The sequence below is a fragment of the Morone saxatilis genome, unplaced genomic scaffold (genome assembly GCF_004916995.1).
Source record: "Morone saxatilis isolate NCDOM2014 unplaced genomic scaffold, NCSU_SB_2.0 Contig18, whole genome shotgun sequence".
Classification (NCBI taxonomy): domain Eukaryota; kingdom Metazoa; phylum Chordata; class Actinopteri; family Moronidae; genus Morone; species Morone saxatilis.
The window spans coordinates 8,762,391-8,780,312 of record NW_023339740.1 but is presented as its reverse complement, the minus strand read 5'-3'; the positions used below and the strand labels follow the sequence as shown (position 1 = coordinate 8,780,312).

Below are 17,922 nucleotides of genomic sequence, written 5' to 3'. Positions count from 1 at the left end.
GGTTTGTGCAACAGGCAAAGAATATGTGACAGCTTCATCAACAATCAGTCCAACATGCGCTCTACATGCTCTCTGCATCTCTAATAGCCGTCTTTCAGTGTGCTTCTGAGTGAAAGCACACTGAACTTCAAAAGAAATGAAACGACAAAGCTGCTAACATCTATGGGCTTTTATTCGCTTTACTGGTGCTCTGAATGAAGCTCAACAGCGCCAACCGCAGGCTGCCACAGGGTTCACAATCTATCAAATCCTTGTCAGAAGCACAGATACATAATTTAACTTATTGATGTATTAGAGGTCAAAAGGACTTCATCATTTTAAATGATAGGCAAGAAAATAAAAGAATATTAAATTTTACAGGCAACAATTATTAACAATGTGCAAAGTAATTCAACAAAGACCTATTAAGTGTCATAGTGAAAAATAAAGCTATTATAGATGTAGATATGTGTGAGAAACCTCTCCAACACTCTGAAATGAGAGGAATCCATTCATTCCTTACAAACACAAATTGACTAAACATGGCTAGCCAGCTAGCACACCTCTAGAGAACACACTTGGGCTGTCAGTGCAGAGAGTAAAAACTGCTTTGTTAATGGCTATAAAGATTATGTTAATGTACAGTTTGAGATTTCCAATCTCATGCGAGTGATCACTTCATGTTGTGCCTAAATATCAGCAGTTCAAAAGACTAGTTAAACTGGGCCGTCTGAGTTTAACAGCCTAGAATGGAGTCGTCCCACAGCTTCTCCTCTTCTGTCCTAGTATCTACTTTCTCTTTCGTTTTCTTCTTCTCTTTCCTATGTTTGGATTTGGCTGGCCCATCCTGTCCACCATCCCCTTGCTCAACGTTCATTTCAGCCTGAATATGCACTTCAGTTTCTTTTCTATTGTCCGTCATATCTTCTGCCATTAAATTGTCCATCACCCTTTCCCCTCCTACTGCCTCAAAGTCCTCCTCTCGGGATTTCTTATCTCGTCTTCTCCGCTTGCCATGATTTTTACACTTTTTTCTCCTCCTCTCTTCCTCTGACTCTCCGGATTCCCCTTTTCTCCTCTCCTCTGACTCTTTATCTCTTTCCCTCCTCCGCTGCTTTCTCCTCTTCTCATCTTTGTCTGAGTCCTCATCTCTTGCCTTCTTGTCTCTCTCCCTCCTCGATCTTCTAATCCTCCTCTTTTTTCTGCGCCTGTCTTCATTATCACTGTCACTTGTGCTACTGCTATAGGAGGAGGAATACGAGGAGGAATAGGATGATGAGGTAATATATGAGGAGGAGCTTGACTGCTTTCTGCGCCTCCTTCTCTTTAAGGGTCGACTAATGAACAGTGGAGAGCCTGGGCCTGGAAGGACTGGAGGAGGGCACTTGTAAACCAAGTCGTGGGATGGCCAAGAGGGGTCCTGATATGGAGGATGCCACCGTTCAGCTGGGTTGTAACAACCAAGGCGGGAGTGATGAGGAGGGTTAGAGGTGGGAGGGAAGTTGGGAGCAGGTTTGTTCAGTTCTATGATGTCGCCCTTGTTTAATACTTGCTCTTCTTCTTCATCTTCCTCATCCTCGCCAGCCAGAGCATGGGCTTGACCGGTCTTAGGGGTGATTCCACGAGCCTTCTGAACCTGAATGTAATCTGACAGTTCATCTGCAAATGTGCTGTAGTTTTTTTGTTGGGAGTTGCACAGGTCAACGACCTTCTTCTCCCTGGTCAAGAAAATGTAAACAGGAATAATGCTGATATCAGCAGGCAACATAGACGTTAGGTGACATAGCTTTTTCACAGCGGCCATTTTGACATGAAATAGTAGGCTAAACACTGGTGTTACGATGGTTTTACTTAATTAGCATCATTGGTAACATCTGTGTTTAACCAACTATATCATGTCAAAATGGCTGCTGTGAAAAGAGTCTGTGTGTATCTGATTGGGTGTATCAGAAAATCACTGAATGGAGCTTTAATCTAGTCAAAGGTCTACAGAGGAAAGTTTGACGTGCAGTGTAGCAGAGATTCCATTTTCAGTGCAGTATAAACTATGACACAATGACAGTGGACGTTGTGTTTGTCATGAAATTCTCAATCTTACCTTATTTGGTGTTTGTTTCCCTGCATGTGAGCTTGGTACATCTCCACAGAGTTAAATTGCACGCTACACATCTGACACATGAGGGAGTTGGCTGTAGGCAACAGAAAGAGGGTGAGGTGGGAAAGGAGGGAAGGTGGCATAAACGATCAAATAATGGCTTACAAGCACTTTAATATACAGCTTGTAAGTTTCTAACATGCATCAAAATAATATTTGTTTAACATTTTTGCATTTGGGAGTCTTCAAGTTTTCTCTACCAAGAATACCATTAAAAAAAAAATTAGCATAACCACAGTCAGACTAACTGCCTCTTGTCAACACCTGTTTATTGTCAGACAGTTATAAAGCTAACACCTACCTGCTAATCTCCTACCTTCAAGCTAACCCTGATGGGATGAAATCTTCATAGCTGAGGGCATTTGCCGTTTCAAATATCAGTGTGATCTTGGTCGTTTGGGCTGTATTGGGCTGTCATACTGTTGCCAGCTTCCAATGATTTTATTTGTCACCTTGAATCTCAGATAGATTAATAGACACTGGGATATAGTGTGTCTAACAAAGGACAAATGTGCCTGAAAAAATATTTTTCATCACATCAATATTGTCTTATAAAATACACTCAATAGTGTAATGTGCAACTGCATCCCTTTGTATGATACTGCTTAGCTGAGAGGCGGGATCCTGTGTTACCTTGTTGGACATCATCTCCAAGCTCTTTGAGCAGCTCCTGTCTGGTCTGATTCCTCTGGTGTTTGCGTCCATTGTAGTGCTGTAAAGCCATTTGGGGATTGTTGAAGGAAGCAGCACACAGGGCACAGTACTTGTTTGGGTCTTTGAGATCAACCTCGGTGCTGGGGGTTTCTGTGGTAGCTGTCGGGTCCGGACGCTCCTCCACAACATCCTCTGGGACTGATTTCTGGTCCACATTATCAGGATCCCGAGTCAGACTTGGTAAAGTATTCACCTCTGCGTACCTGTCTATAACTGCAATGAGAAATCATTAATTTAAGTTAGTTTTTGTTAGTTTTTTGACCTTCTGAACTTAAGCAGAACTTCAGCAGACAGTTGAATCATACTTTTAACAAACTTTGCTGTTGTTCTGTAGATATTTAAACCCAGATCACTATAATACTTTTGCATCACACAACCCACACTTGCCTGTGGGTTGAAGACCTTGTTTACGAAGATTTTTTGCATGGACTTTGCCTTCATAGTGTGATCTTGCCACCACGTGGGAACTAAACACCATGTTACACAGCTCACAGAAATGGTCCTTATCAGTAGTCATGCTCCGCTGCAAAAAACATGAGACTGGGATGTCAAAAAACAGATATATGCTTCCTGACTAGGGGTGTAAGAAAATATTGATATATACTGTATCAATATTTAAACTTAAATCCTCAAGTGCTAGACAGCCGTGTTGTAAACTGGGGATCCAACCTGGGCTGCTGGAGTAAAGACTTCAGCCTTAGTACATGGGATGCAAGCTCTACCAGGTGAGCTACTAGCTACCCAGAGTACTTTATTGATTCAGATTTTATGCATATGGGGGTGAGATTTTTTTAAATTGCAATATATCGCAATATACTGAACTGTAACCCTGTATCACAATGCGTATTGGACCTGTACATTTTTGCCAATACACAGCCCTATTCCTGACATAATATGTAAATAATAAAGAAGAAAATAAGAAGATGTCTTAGAAAATCACAATTTCTACCATATTACATATTTTAAATATACTCTCCACGGCAACCTACGGTTGCTTGTATTAAATTCAAAATGTCTATGCTGGTACTTGCGTTTGGGACTTGGTACATCCGTGCCTATGCACCAGTCTAAGCTCTGCATCTTCTTGTTTGTGCACCTCTCTCTCATGGATAGATCTCTCCTAGATCATATTCTATTGAGAAGAACATAAAGCTATGACCGTAAGACTCCTTACTGTTATGACACTTGCAGCATTATGGTTTATGTTCATTCGTTTGCTACGCTCATTGTCCGTCTTTACAGATTAAGATTACACCTAAATGTGTAAAGAGTAAAATCTCTGAATGAGTGCTAACCTGGGGTCCTGTGGTGTCTGTGTTCATCTTCTCGGCTCTCTTGGCCTGCAGGTACACCCTGAGTTTCTGAGCATGTTTCTTTCCCTGCAGTGGGGACGGATACGGCAGAAATGATTACAAATGCTCCCAAAGCAACAGTTCCATGACTAGTTCTGGAAAGCAGCGCACACCTCATAGTGGGACAGCCGCTGAGATTCAAAGAGCAGCACAGCCTCGCACACATGGCAGTAGTCGTCAGTGAGGAGACCCTTTAGTAGCTCCTCTTCGCTCTGGTCTCCTGTGAGGCAGAAGGTACGGTCACCGTTACAATTAGGCCACAGTGAATTTTGTGGAAGATTATTTAAGTATGAACAAGGAACGGACTATTCATTTGAGAGGAATTAAAAGCATATTTAACTTTTTCACATACATAATACAAACCTATGTTAGATATAAGTAAAGCTCTGTGCAAGAGCTATATTAAAACAAATCTGACTGATGCTCTTGTGGCTCCACACTAGTTTCTGGTTTTTCTCTAACAATTAGTTTTTGAAACATTTGTAGCTGCAAAATCAAAAAACCTAAATGAAATGCTAATTTATAAACTTTTCCTTGTACAACTTCCTGTACAATAGAAAATGCAGTATCTTAGATGAATTGCATACATTTCTACTGAATTCTACGCTCCTACGCCCTTGAGACCATATTTAAAGCAAGGCAATATCCATTGTCTAACATAATTTATATATTGTTTAACAAAGTATTCTTTGGGATGGCAGTAAACTATAAGTATACCTGAATTTCCATAAAAATTGTATTGTTCCCACTCAACACCAACCTCTTACAGTCCTATGCTTGTATCATATATTGCTACAGTGTGAGAAAATTAAGCTTTCATGCTAGACTGCTTTCATTGTGCTTGTCCAATATCTCATATTCATTTTCCACTGCACTTTCTGTATAGCATCAATAAAATATATCAGGCTCTGCTCACTTTCAGTTCGAACTCGATTATTTAGGACTCAGATTTTTGTAACATGTTGCAACATCTCTGTGGATGAATAATCCTCATGACAGCTCAACTCTTTGGGCAAATATTTGATTATGGGTGTGGCTATTTTTCTAAAAATGTGATGAAGCAGTGTGTCAGTTTCATTCTTAGAGATTCTATTCAAATGACATATGATCAATCAATTTACATCAATAAATATGGACTGAGGTATTCTGTGAAAATCTATTTATTTACATGCTTGCTGGCTGCCCTGATGCAGTATGAGCTAATCAGGGGACACGAATGGTAAATATGCTTTTATGACTGGTGGTGAAATTATCAGTTAGGGTTAGTGTTGTTAGTCTAACACATTACGGATTTTAAATTAATTACCTTCTTTTATTTTGAGTAACAACTATTTGTTAGTGTCTCATCTGCAAAGATGTGCTTGATGTTCTTTATGATGATCAGCTGTCACTGATAAATCATTGACCAGATCAAAAAATAATATATATATTAAGTACAAACCTGAGGTTAAGAAATAAGTCACTGGAATTAAGGACCATGATGGAATAATTTCAGAGTCCCAATATTGACAGCCTACATATATAGTGTACTCGCCACATTTTAACTAACCAACTCCTCCACTGTAATACAATAAGACAACACTGAAATACAGAATCTCCCTCTGTATCAATGTAAAATAATAATAATACAGCCCAAATAAACTATGTACCGACATGAGTAAAACAATGTCTAAACACTGTATATGCTGTCTGCTGATACATTTCAAATATTGTACTTACCAAATGATAATCACACTGGCAGTTAACGAGAAAACAGAGACCGTGGGTACTGTTTCTCAAAGTATGTGCACGAAGTTTGTATAACAGAAAATGTTTTCTATTCACACCCTTACATTGAACTTGTTTTATTCTACTGGTAAGCGGCGCCACCGAGTGAGGATCACATGGCCATTTCTCACGTTAGACTGAAGGACACTTCAGCTGATGAGGTCTTTGATCTTCAAACTAACATCCAACCTGAGAGTACTTTTCCCCTCACTTCAGACTAGATGGTGTACTGCTTCATTGTATTGCAGTTAATTTCTTAGACTGGTTAAACAACGTTACTGTCTGAGTTACCATCTATTGCCAGAGAGGGGGTAAAATGAATGTCACTCACTATGTAGGATCAAGTTATTTGGTGGCCTACGTTCCTAAAACACGTGTCGTGTTATGTGTCTAATTGAAATGGCCGAACAGCTGTCTGGTTGGGATTAGCAACTGGCTAACCACTTCCGGACCTGGGAAAACGAGCAACCTCTTAACTTTGTATACTTCCATTATCAGGCTGGTTTAAGTATTAAAAGGGTGTTTTAGTGGGCGAAACCTTTTTTTTTTTTTTTACGAGTTATGTACGCACAGACCGGTGTACAACACTGAGCAACTCCTAACGTCACAGCTAACGTTAGACAGTTGACAAAGCGTATTTAGCTAAGGAGCTAACTTAGCTCATCCGACTGTTGAGCGGGCTAGCTAGTTAGCTAAAAGCTAACGGTGGCTCGGTAGGTAGGACGTCGTACGGCTGAATTTGCATGTTCTAGACAAAACTCACCTTCAACCTGGGTACTATCTGTTTTAGTGTTTATTACTTTGTCAGCATCTGTGACAGAAGCCGCGTTAGGGGTACTAATAGTGTTATTTTGAGCGTCTGACTCTGCAAGCAGCGGAGAACAGACACCTCTGGCGTCCATCTTTTTTTCCTAGCTGTTTGGTGCATGCGCAGTGGCGCTGTAGTACTAATGGCGTTTGCTTTGAAGGGATAATCATTATTAGTAATTATTTATAGTATTATAAGTATCTTACCTAAATCAAACTCAGTTTATGAACTTACTGGACTACTCTGTGTTTTCTTATTATTCAAATTGATAAATACAGTGTTGGAAGTTTTGTAGCCTACACTGTTGACCCCTTTTTATGAAAAACCTAACAAATAAATGTAAAATTAAAACTAATGTAACCCCCCCGTCCCAAAAAAATAATAAATCAAATTCCAGTGTAGTGTATTTGAGTTTTTGTCAATAAGCCGTTTTTATTTGTTCTATTCTAGTGGCCCAGTAAGCCATGACAGTAAGCCAGCATGCACAATACCAGGACCCTGAGACCAAAACAGCTTATATAATTCAACCACCATGCATTTTATTATTGTTTTGCTACTTCCACAACATCTATGGTTCCTACCATTCCTTTATTTACTTGACATTATTATACACACTATGCCATAGACAATTTTGGACACCAAAAAATGAAAGAAAGTTAATATCAAAAAAGGTACTTTATTATGGGACATTGTAATTTCAACATTTGTTTGCCACTGGGGAAATCCATGTAATGCTGGAAAACAAATTTACTGACAACTCCATGAAATAGATCATCATAAAGTTATTTCACACAAAGACAAGAATACAGAAGAAGAGGGTAGAAAAGCAGTATAGGGTGGAGAGCTGTCACTTCCTCTTCTGGAGCTCTCTGGCTAAGGCATCCAGCTGTGAAGAATGATACAGTATAACATGATAGTCAGACACACTATACACTATGCTCGTAATGTACAGCTATTGTACAATGTTTTGCAGTTATGTCCAGTGTATATATATGTTGGGCATTAAGTCAACAAGGTGGCATCTGTGTACAACCTGCTCCCATACAGCACTGGATCGGGTACTTACAATGATATTTCTCAGAACATTCCTCCTCTGAGGTCTCAAGTAGCTGCATTCTCCTGCCTCACACAGCTTAATCTCCTCCGAAATCTGAGACACAGAGAAGAGTAACGAGGTAAAGAACATCTACATTCTCAACAGGAAATGTCCAGTGAATAAGAAAACACACACAAACACTGATACCAACCTCTGACGTGCCAAAAGAGTCCAGTTCCCTCTTGCCTCCGGGGTACCAACCATGGGACCAGTGCTGGGCGTTGGACAGCTGAGCCCCCACACATAGAAGCAGCCCAAACAGTAAAACCAGCCGAGATACACACATGATATTCCCACCTAAAGGCAGAGATGGACGATGAGTTAGCTCTGAGTATAAGAGGCTTTATTGTCTTTGATCCTTTGGTATCTGATTTAGAAAATCTAAACAAATTGCAAAGTGTTCACATGATTTTCATGTAAATTGCTGTCATTATATTTTACATCAGTTGCTTGGCATCCTTGATTTTGCTTTTCCTGCAATAAAAAACTCAATAGAGTTGACCATATAGCAACAATATCAAGACATTCAGGCTAAGACACAGTACGAGGTTTAATATTTGGACTGAATTATTTGACAGCAATTTTTTTTCTCATTTGACTGTAGTAAAAATAACAACATCAATGGCCATCATTTTTAGGACTTTCAACATTCATTGCCTGTTTTCCCCAATGTCCTGCTGTGATAGGCCAAATGTCAGGCCAAATACTGAAAAATGCTCATAAAAATATAAAATCTTACAGCAGTTTAGCACGAGAGACAACAAGTTTCAGGTAATAATAATCACCTTCTATTAAAGCTAGGTCTCCAACAACATCCACTGTAATATTAAGATTACCAGTGTATATTTTAGACAGAATACAGTAAAGCTATGTAGAAGTGTAAGTAAGTGTCCTTACCTTGGTCTCAACTTTATCACTACAGGTGTCCCAACGTCCCACCAGGAGCTCTCTCTGCTTGTCCTTCAGTTGGTCAGTTTCTGAACGTATCTCACAGTTCAAAGTGTATTACTGTTGAGATTCTCTTCAACCTCGTCCTCCTCCTCAATATATGTACCACTCTAAATAGCTCCCCTCCCAACACACATTTCTATATCCAATCCTTAATGGTCCCGCCCATCACTGACCCCACTGGTCCCTCTGTCCCCTGTGGTGAAATGAACGGTCCCTGTGGACAAGAGGTCAGAGGACATGGCCAATTCCAATTATCACTTGTAAACAGCGTTGGCCCCTGGGATGTTCATCTGCTCACATACACCACCCATATCTACTTCCAAATACTGCCACTTTCGCTGAGTAACTGATTTCATTCATTCAGTTAACAGATAAATGGCCAACAGTATTATTCATGTACACTTTTTCTGCAGCACACAGACTTAAAAAAAGAATCTCAAAATGTGTCAAAAGTGCCCAGTTCCAAATCAATATATATAATTGAATATATATTCAAACATAACTCTATAGTCTAATAGTCTGGGCACTTCTTTGACTAATAGTATTTCTCAGATTCACAGATCAAACAGTAGATCCTTGTCAGGAAGTAAAACTTTAATAGTTCCAATCTCCTCTCTTTTTGCACCTACTTTGACCACAGTGACCCATCACACATCCTCCCTCTAACCCAGATGACCCTTCAGTCAGCGGAAACACAGATGACAAGGGGAACAAACACGGTGGACTTCTGCCCAGGCCACTGATGACATCCCTCTCAATTAGAGAGGAGGAACGGTATTTCCTTTTCAGAGTTTTAGATGCAGAACCAGTTGTTACTCAGGCAGTGACTTGCAGTGTGACTTCCTGCTGTTTGGTTCCAGGGATTGGTTGAAGCAAGATGGCTCCATGATGCGTCACTGATGAGACATGATCCCTGTTCCCAGACTCACCTGTCAATGTGAAGAGCAAAAACCTCCTCAGAAATCTGTCAATGAACATTAAAGTTTTACATTATATTGATGGGTGGCTATATTGTTATGTGCCATTTTGTATTCTCCAGCACACATTCAAGAGATACAAACCAATTGTAAAATCATGTTAATAGTCATGTAAGTTTAGTTTATTTCAGAGGTCTGACCATCATTTTTTTTTACTACTTTTACTGGGTCCGGAGCTCTTACAGCATTAATTCAATATAACTGATTGTTGAGATGCAAAAACATTTCTTGAATTTCTTGTAGCATTTAACAGATATACAGTGAACCCACTGCTGGTATGCATGTTAAATTAACCCTCTTTTGACCTGCTCGTAAGACAACTACAGATTGCAGTTAACAATGAAAGGCCTGTCACTAAATAGTGTATTAATGCATAAAAGAAACCAGTGGATCAAAGTTTTCCATCTTAAATGTACCTTTGCACTCACAAGAAAAATATTTTCAAAAGAATGGTCCAAAGATATCCATAGTTTCTAGTATGATCCTATATTTCCCTTAATGCAACTTGATATCATCTTTCCTTATGACCTCCCTGCCTCAAATGCTCAGTTCTGTCAGTTTCTTCACTTTGTAAACACAGACTTTGTGTGTAAGAATTGAAGTCACAAGCCAATGCTGAGATAACCCTGATGATGTCATGAAAAGCATGAAAGAGCCTGGCTGTTCATGTGGAGTGCGTTTCTCCACGCCGGCCATGACGAGATTTTGCTCCTCTGCTCTTTTCCAATCACATGTACAGCTGATCTTTATCATAACCTCTTGAATAACAGGTTCATGAACAAGCAGGGTGTTGCTTCTTCTGCAACAATTAAGTTAAAAGGCCCCGTTGTGCAGGTTTCTCCTGCCTGTCTGTGTGTGTCTGTCTGCTTGTCTCTCGCTCTTTCTTTAGACACAACTGACAAATATGTGGAGTAAGTGAAAAACATATCATAAACAGCAGTGATGATCTTTTATCATTCCTCAGAATGAATTCAATGAGAATTCTTCAGAAAGGCTAATTAAAATAGTTATGATTATAATAAGTTTGCTTTCAAATCAAACAGCTTAAGATACGAGAGTATTGTTGCAATTAGTAGAGTGCCCTTTAAAGTCATTGTTTAGATTTATACTGAATATCTTTCCATCTTTCTATCTATAGTTTGACATTTCTGCTGAGTTGGTAGACTGCTGTGCATCCAAAACCCAAAGAAAGTGTAAGACCACCCCGCTGAATAATATTCAATAGCAATACCATCGTAATGTAAACCTAATGTGTCCTAAAATGTATTCCAGGTATTACTGTCCACAAAAACATTTCTACAGTAACCCTAAATTATTTCCTGATTAATTATTTAAAGACACAAAAAGCACATTATTTGATCGAGGGTGAAAGGTTAAACACTGAAAACCCTTCAAGAGCAACACTCAAGAGGACAGCCTGATCTATAAGGTACATGAAGGATTGAAGGATTGGCAATTATTTTGGATCACTGTACCATTAGTCTTCATTTAGAGACAGGCTGTAATGAGCATCAGGTTGTCCCGACTTGGACACATGACGCAACTGCACTTATGTGTTTTAAATTACATTTAAAGACATAATAAACACAGACAAATCATAAAATCTCAAGCACTTTATTAGGTTTGAACAGTATCTTGCTTAGAAAGGCCATTTGGCATTATATAATTATATATAATTTTATCATATATATAATTATATATACATATATTCAAATGTTGAATAACAAAACACTAGAAACAAACATAGGCAAATTAAAAATTAGGATTTGCTTAAGACAATTATACCAAATTAAAAATGGCCAAAACAAAACATCTCTAATACATTTCAAAATGGTCCCGATACAGTTCAATATACATCTTTTAAAAAGGAAAAAAAAAGAAGGGGGATTAGAAAATAAAATTAGCAAGGCAGCAGACAGGAATGAAATATAAATAACCTTACATTATGTACAAAGGGGAGTGGGCAGTGACCACTGGGATAAAATGGTCCAAAGGACAAAGTGAAAGATGAAAAGGAAGCAATAAGAGGACAGCAGTGAGTGGAGCTGGATAGGAGACATAAAGGACAAATAAAAGGTGGAGAGAAGAAGAGCAAAGTTGGACTCCGGTCTTCCTCAAGTCTAACGCTCTAGAAACAGAGAGATGTTTTGCTTTTCCGGGGCATTCAAAATGCTCCACTGGGATGTGAAAGAGGGGACAACTGCTTTCCCTAGGAGATAATGCATAAAAGATGCAATTGTAATTGTTGTGGGAAAAATTTATAATTGTTTAGTTGAACATTCGGGTACCCACAATTGATTACTTGTCATGGATCCCACATTTAAAGTGATATGGAATGAATTGAAGCCATTAAATCAAATCGAATTTAATTAAAAAGTGACCTAAATGTTAATTTGATCTCCACAAACAAGGTATGTACGTCTATGCTACTACAGGGAATGTGAAAGGAAGGATGACTGACCCAGTCTTGGTTTTGGCCCTACTGATTCGTCATACAAATTAGTGACAACGGTACCACCACATGTTGTATGTAAAGTTGAGAAAATTAAGATTATTTAATATTTTTTTTTTTTTTTTAAACATACCAGTGAGGCACTTTTTAAGTTCACTATAATAGCAAAATAGTGCGTCTCGTGGATTGGCACAGTGTCGTGTTTTGCTGTCAGACTGCAGTGTGACAAAGTGATCACAGGATCCAAACACACATTAAACCCATGTAACTGAAGCACAGACAGAACAGCCAAATGAAAAGCATCCCCTCTACAGACCCAATAAGCAACAAAGTAAATAAATCAAGAAAAAATTGGCACCTAACTAAGAGTGCGGGCACTTGTGACGCTTTGGAACGAAAGAAGACCTGAAATGACGATGACGATGCACAAACAGCCAACAGTTTCAGTGACTGGTCAATTCAAATATCTGCTACTTTAAGTCCCTGCAGGGGCCTTTTTACAGAAGACCTGAAAAAGCTTCTAAAATGTTCCAATATAGTTCCCATACTCCAATATCAAAGGCCATATCATCATTCTGACCTGATCTCTTATTTGGTTCTGTATTTCTAAGGGCTTTGCTTTTGGTGTAAATAGTGCATGAGTGTTCAAACAATCAACATTGACGCAATGACCCTTCCTGATAATTCAGCATGTACTTTTAATGATGTCCACTTTCAATAAATTAAATCTGATTGTGCTCCTTTTCTTTTAGTTTAATGCATTTGTTACTGTGATGTACATAATGTACAAGTATGGGGCTGTTTTCAGATAAAATCTACATTTTAAAAATAATCTCTTGAAGAAGTCCTAAAAGGAATATAATTTCCAATATCATGGCATAAAATATGTTACAATTTGGGCGTTATATGTTAAAACCACTTAAGCGTGAGGCGAGTGGAGATGGACTCAAGCTGAATTTGTTCAATTTGAAAATTTAAACAATCCTGGCATCAGTCATTTCCTGAGCTGACTGAGTTGAAATAAGGACTGACCTGAAAGCTCTGCGGTTAACTGACATGATTAAATTTTCATTACAGTCATAAAGGGCAGGGCCTCAATCGTGACCTCATCTAAAAAACAAGCACTGTAGTTCAAGTTTAAATGTCCTCACAGGACTAAAAAATACAAAATAAATCATAGCAAAAACGCATGGCACACCTCCACTACTAAAGTAAGTAAAGTAACAATGTATCCATTTTTGAGGAATATGTTAGCAACAGCATTCGAATAAAAATGAACATTCTTCAGCATTAGTGTTCATGGTGGGAAATGACAGTACAGTGGAGTGATGCGAGGCAGATATTAAAAAAAGGAAGAAAGCAGACTCAAAGGAAACCTATACAGAAAAGAAATGCTCAATACAATCTACAAGAAATACTGACGTGTGTCTGTAAACAAGAAAAGAAATATGCTGTGTATATAGCATTTTGTTGATTTCTATGATGCAATAATTGAGTTACTTTGATTGTGTTTTGGTTTGTCAACATGACCAACATTGCTGCTGATACTGTAACAGACCTTAAAATAAAATAAAGAGATTTTACATTAAAGCTTGACCATTGCTCCTATTCCTTAAATTTCTGTAAAGGGTAAAAAAAAAAATCTATATTTATTATTTCCCCCAATCTCCTGGCCCAGAAATGTGTTGGCTACAGAAGCTTAGACGAAATGTCTAAACATGGTTGGAAGAGTGTCTCAGTCTCCAGAGCTTCATAAAGAAGTGAGTGAAGGACTTTTGGCACTCGGCTGATAGCTGACAGTGAGGTGAAAACTCACTGTGTCTTCTCTGCTAGCTTATGCTCCCGTTCAAACAAACACACACACAGATGCTCAAAGAAAATGAATGGCTCCTGGTATTTAGTGTTTGTGTGTGTATGTCAACCTGAGTCTATGAGCTACATCACAGAGATTCTTAAACGTGAGTGACCTTCAAACCCCTGAAACTAAGGGGAGAAATTGTAATTGGCTCGATAAATAAAACTAAAACTGAGTGAAAAAAAATGGCTCCTCTTGTGTGTATGTTCTGTATAAATGTCTGGGAGTTTTGTCTGCAAGTGTTCAGGGTTCTGCTACCACACATGTTGCTACAGCGCGGCTCTAGCAAAGCCAAAAATGTTTTAAGTCTCTGACCCTAAAAAGTAAAAAAAAAAAAAAATGAAAAATGAAACCCAAACATAATTACCTTGACTCTGGATGTTTTTACATTAGCCTCCAAAGCATTAGATTTATATTCATATACCAATAAAATACATTACAGGTGCCACCCGAAAATGCAGCCAAACTCAAAACTGTGTCTGAAACCAAAGTAATAAGATGCAACACAGTAAGTATATATACATATGGGGAGGGGGAGCAAATGGGGGTGAAGGGATGTATTAACAAGACCAATATTACAAAATATTCAAGAAGGCATCTCAGTTATTTTCTCTGTCCGACTGCGCTGCCCTGTCCTCTGGGCCGAGGCCTCTGTTCCCTTTTCCTCTGGGCAGTTCATCCCATCCACAGGTCAAGTTGTGAGGAGTCTTTTTTTTTTATTTTTTTTTAATCCATCAGATGGGATTATGCAGCTTTCTGCAGCTTTCTGCATGTTAATGTAAGTGTGTGTGTTCTGGTGTGTGCATATGCTTGTATATGGACATCCATCCATCCACGGCAGGTCCCTACTTGAAGTTGGCGTAGTCAGAAAAGGCATCAATATACTCCTGGACCACTTTGTAGCAGAACTCATACTGCTCCTGTGGACGGGGGAGGGGACAGGAGAAACAGTCACGCCAGTTGGAACTACTAAACAATCATTTTCTCAAATCTGTGACATTTCAATCACTGCTGTCATTGATCCCTTGTAGAAAGGCTTACAGTACAAACGGCAGTACAATCACGCAGGAGAATATACACTAAATTAAACAACTGTATTTGTAAGATCTAAGCAATTAGACTGATCACTTAAAAGGCATCAGAGGAATACAAACCTGTACAAAAAAAAAAAATCTACCTTTCATTTTGATTTCATTTCTATCTCTGAAATAAAATTAAACTAATTTCTTAAAGGAACAGTTCGACATTTTAGGAAAGCTTTTTTCTCTTTCCTTCCCAGAGTTAGATGGGTGAAATGATGATGAATGATTATAAGGCCTTTCGACAAAGAGGTCATCAAAACTAATTTCCTAAAAAAAAGGTTGAAAGGGGCCCTCACCAGTGTCTGCACCATGTGGGGTCTCTGCAGTCTGAGGCTCTTGACTGTCTGGAAGACATCCAGGATGCCTTCTGCCTTCACTCTCTCCAGGACTGTACTCAAAGCACAGAAAGTCCCCGTTCGGCCAGCACCAGCACTGTACACACACACATACAGGCATAAATGTAAACCTCAACATACACACTAGCAGCAATTACATATACACAACAGGTTTTGTCGTGAGAAGGAGCATAGCAACATTTCTGGGAGCAGTTTAAATGTCACAAGGAAGAAGAGAACAATTCTTCTGAGCTGTTTTTTCCTGTGATTTAATAGCTGCAACAATTTCCCAGACACACACTCGCACACTTGATTGCCAGAAATATTTCCATTGTGCAACAGTAACACAAACAATCAATAACAATCAAAAGATAATTATTATTATCATCAAGTGTTTTGTTTTCCCATTTTTTTCTTTCACTGGTACATACAGGTTAAAACTGCAATACACTGAGTGAAGAAGGTTGTGTGTGTGTGTGTTTTACCTGCAGTGCACTGTGATGGGGTGGTTGCCAGACTGCTGCTGTTGTTTCTGCACCGCAGCAATTAAGTTGATCATGCCTTTACCATCAGTGGGGATTCCCACCTCCGGCCAGCCATGGAAATGGAACTGACGCACTGCTCGAGCCTTGTTCTCCTGGAAAGATGGAGGAGGACAAAAAGAATAAATTAGGATATATTTTATATGTAGCATTGCAAAGACTGTTGTCGGTATAAATCATTGCAAAAAGAACAATATTAATCGATGATATTTAGTCATCTCTAAGACCCTTGAGTGTGTTTGTATTTGTCCTTCCTTACCCGGTTGTTGGTGACCAGGAGGTCACGCACTGTGTAGCTCTCGCTCTCCTCCTCCCTTTTAATCTCAATGGAGATGTCCCCATAGACCACTGCTCCATCACTTGGCCAATACTGAGCACACTTTTCCTACAGGACCCACAATAGAGATGGTCAAATTACCACGCTTAACGACATGCTACGATTTGGAAAATTAAAGGAAATCTAAAAATGGCAATGTCCTCAACATCTAGGGTGATTTTTCAATTCTAAAAGATGTCTAAATGGCAATGACTATTAAAGAGAGATGGTGATTTCACTTACATTCATTATTAATTACACGAGCAAAGAAGGAAACAGAAACCAAATCTGAAAATAACTGGATTCTAAACCAGTTCCCGTTCTGGACATGAAAGAGGATTTCCTGGTAAGACTCAACAATTCCCAACAAATACTTTTACTCTTTATTGTAGCATCAACTAGCACAACGTGACTAGTAATCACTTCTATAACATTTGATTAAAGATCCGACAGGAAGACATGTTGGAAAACCACCACAGATCAGAAGTCACTTTGCTCAGATTATTACCATGTTATACAGGACTGGTGGCATCAAGTTAGCTTTGAGTAAATTATCTAATATCAATATTCTATTTTAGCCAGTTATTGACCTGATATCTAACACTAGTGTTTGTATCTGCACACATCCACGCAGACACACACCTGCCCTCTCTCCTCCAGCTCAGTGAGCATGACTATGGAGCAGCTTCTCCACTCCCAGATCATCCTCCAGAAGTCCTCTATGGTGTGCTGCAGGGGGCCCTGGCTCGCCATGTAGGAGTCCTTCTGACGGTAGCCCTGTGACCGGACAGAGGAGAGGACAGGAAGTGATTACCAGAAAGAAAGGAGGGATAAATGGAGGATCTAAAAAATAAACAGTGGGAGGGAGAAAGGGAGACTTATCGATTGCTTGCATTAATGAAATGAAATTAATAAATGATCCACTCTTATACCAGGTGCTTTTACACTCACATCAATGAAAGAGGCATTGACGTAGTCTGTGTTCTCCTCTCCTCGTTTGACTGGAATGATCACTCTGTTGAACTCATCTGTTAGAAGCGAGGAGAAACATTAACCTTGATTGAAGAGAAGCTTTAAGAGTTTACAGACTATATCTGCAATTTCATTATGACGCATCATAGCATTCATCACTGTGTGCAGGTACAATAACGCTGCACATACCCACAGCTCACGCGTATGACTATGACTCACATGGAATGATCTGTAGGACTCTGTTCTTCTTCATGTTGGCGGGCAGGTTGCCTGTTCTCATCTTGTCATTCTGAATCTTGATGGATGTCAGTTTCTAGAAATGACGAGATCGAAACCGTTAAATGCAGAAGCATGATAGCTGAGGGGGTCAAAGAGAATAACTGTTCACTTTGGAAGAATACAACACGCAGACAGACCTTGAATTCAGCCTCCAGACCACTGCAGCCAGCTCCAGGTGAGGGGGCGTAGAGTTTGGCCAGGTGGGACTCCAGAGAGGTCACCTCCAGCTCTGTGTCTCCATACAGGTAGTGCTCTAACAACGCCTGGAAGATGAACACGTACTGCATCTG

General features: G+C 39.3%; 3 protein-coding genes across 3 annotated transcripts in view; all 3 read right to left on the bottom strand.

Moving 5' to 3' along the window:
• Nucleotides 1-154: 154 nt before the first annotated feature.
• zmat1 (zinc finger matrin-type 1) lies at nt 155-6,869 on the bottom strand. The gene is made up of 7 exons (XM_035662314.1): nt 6,731-6,869; nt 4,314-4,420; nt 4,144-4,227; nt 3,236-3,371; nt 2,768-3,061; nt 2,078-2,168; nt 155-1,697 (listed from the first exon to the last, which is right to left on the bottom strand). The coding sequence occupies exons 1-7, from the start codon at nt 6,867-6,869 to the stop codon at nt 716-718; spliced, it is 1,833 nt and encodes a 610-aa protein (XP_035518207.1). The 3' UTR covers nt 155-715.
• Nucleotides 6,870-7,495: 626 nt separating this feature from the next.
• Nucleotides 7,496-8,870, bottom strand: gnrh2 (gonadotropin-releasing hormone 2). The gene is made up of 4 exons (XM_035662131.1): nt 8,769-8,870; nt 8,023-8,168; nt 7,842-7,925; nt 7,496-7,661 (listed from the first exon to the last, which is right to left on the bottom strand). Exons 2-4 carry the CDS (start codon nt 8,155-8,157, stop codon nt 7,623-7,625), a joined length of 258 nt encoding a protein of 85 aa, XP_035518024.1. The 5' UTR covers nt 8,158-8,168; nt 8,769-8,870; the 3' UTR covers nt 7,496-7,622.
• A 2,527-nt stretch (nt 8,871-11,397) lies between these two features.
• Nucleotides 11,398-17,922, bottom strand: part of ptpra (protein tyrosine phosphatase receptor type A) — a 25,400-nt gene continuing 18,875 nt past the window's right edge. The window contains exons 15-22 of the mRNA XM_035661825.1: nt 17,770-17,919; nt 17,573-17,666; nt 17,333-17,409; nt 17,024-17,158; nt 16,325-16,450; nt 16,009-16,160; nt 15,485-15,620; nt 11,398-15,026 (exon numbers count right to left, since the gene is read on the bottom strand). Coding sequence (XP_035517718.1) covers nt 14,952-15,026; nt 15,485-15,620; nt 16,009-16,160; nt 16,325-16,450; nt 17,024-17,158; nt 17,333-17,409; nt 17,573-17,666; nt 17,770-17,919 — 945 coding nt within the window. The 3' untranslated portion in view covers nt 11,398-14,951. The remainder of the gene's footprint in view (nt 15,027-15,484; nt 15,621-16,008; nt 16,161-16,324; nt 16,451-17,023; nt 17,159-17,332; nt 17,410-17,572; nt 17,667-17,769; nt 17,920-17,922) is intronic.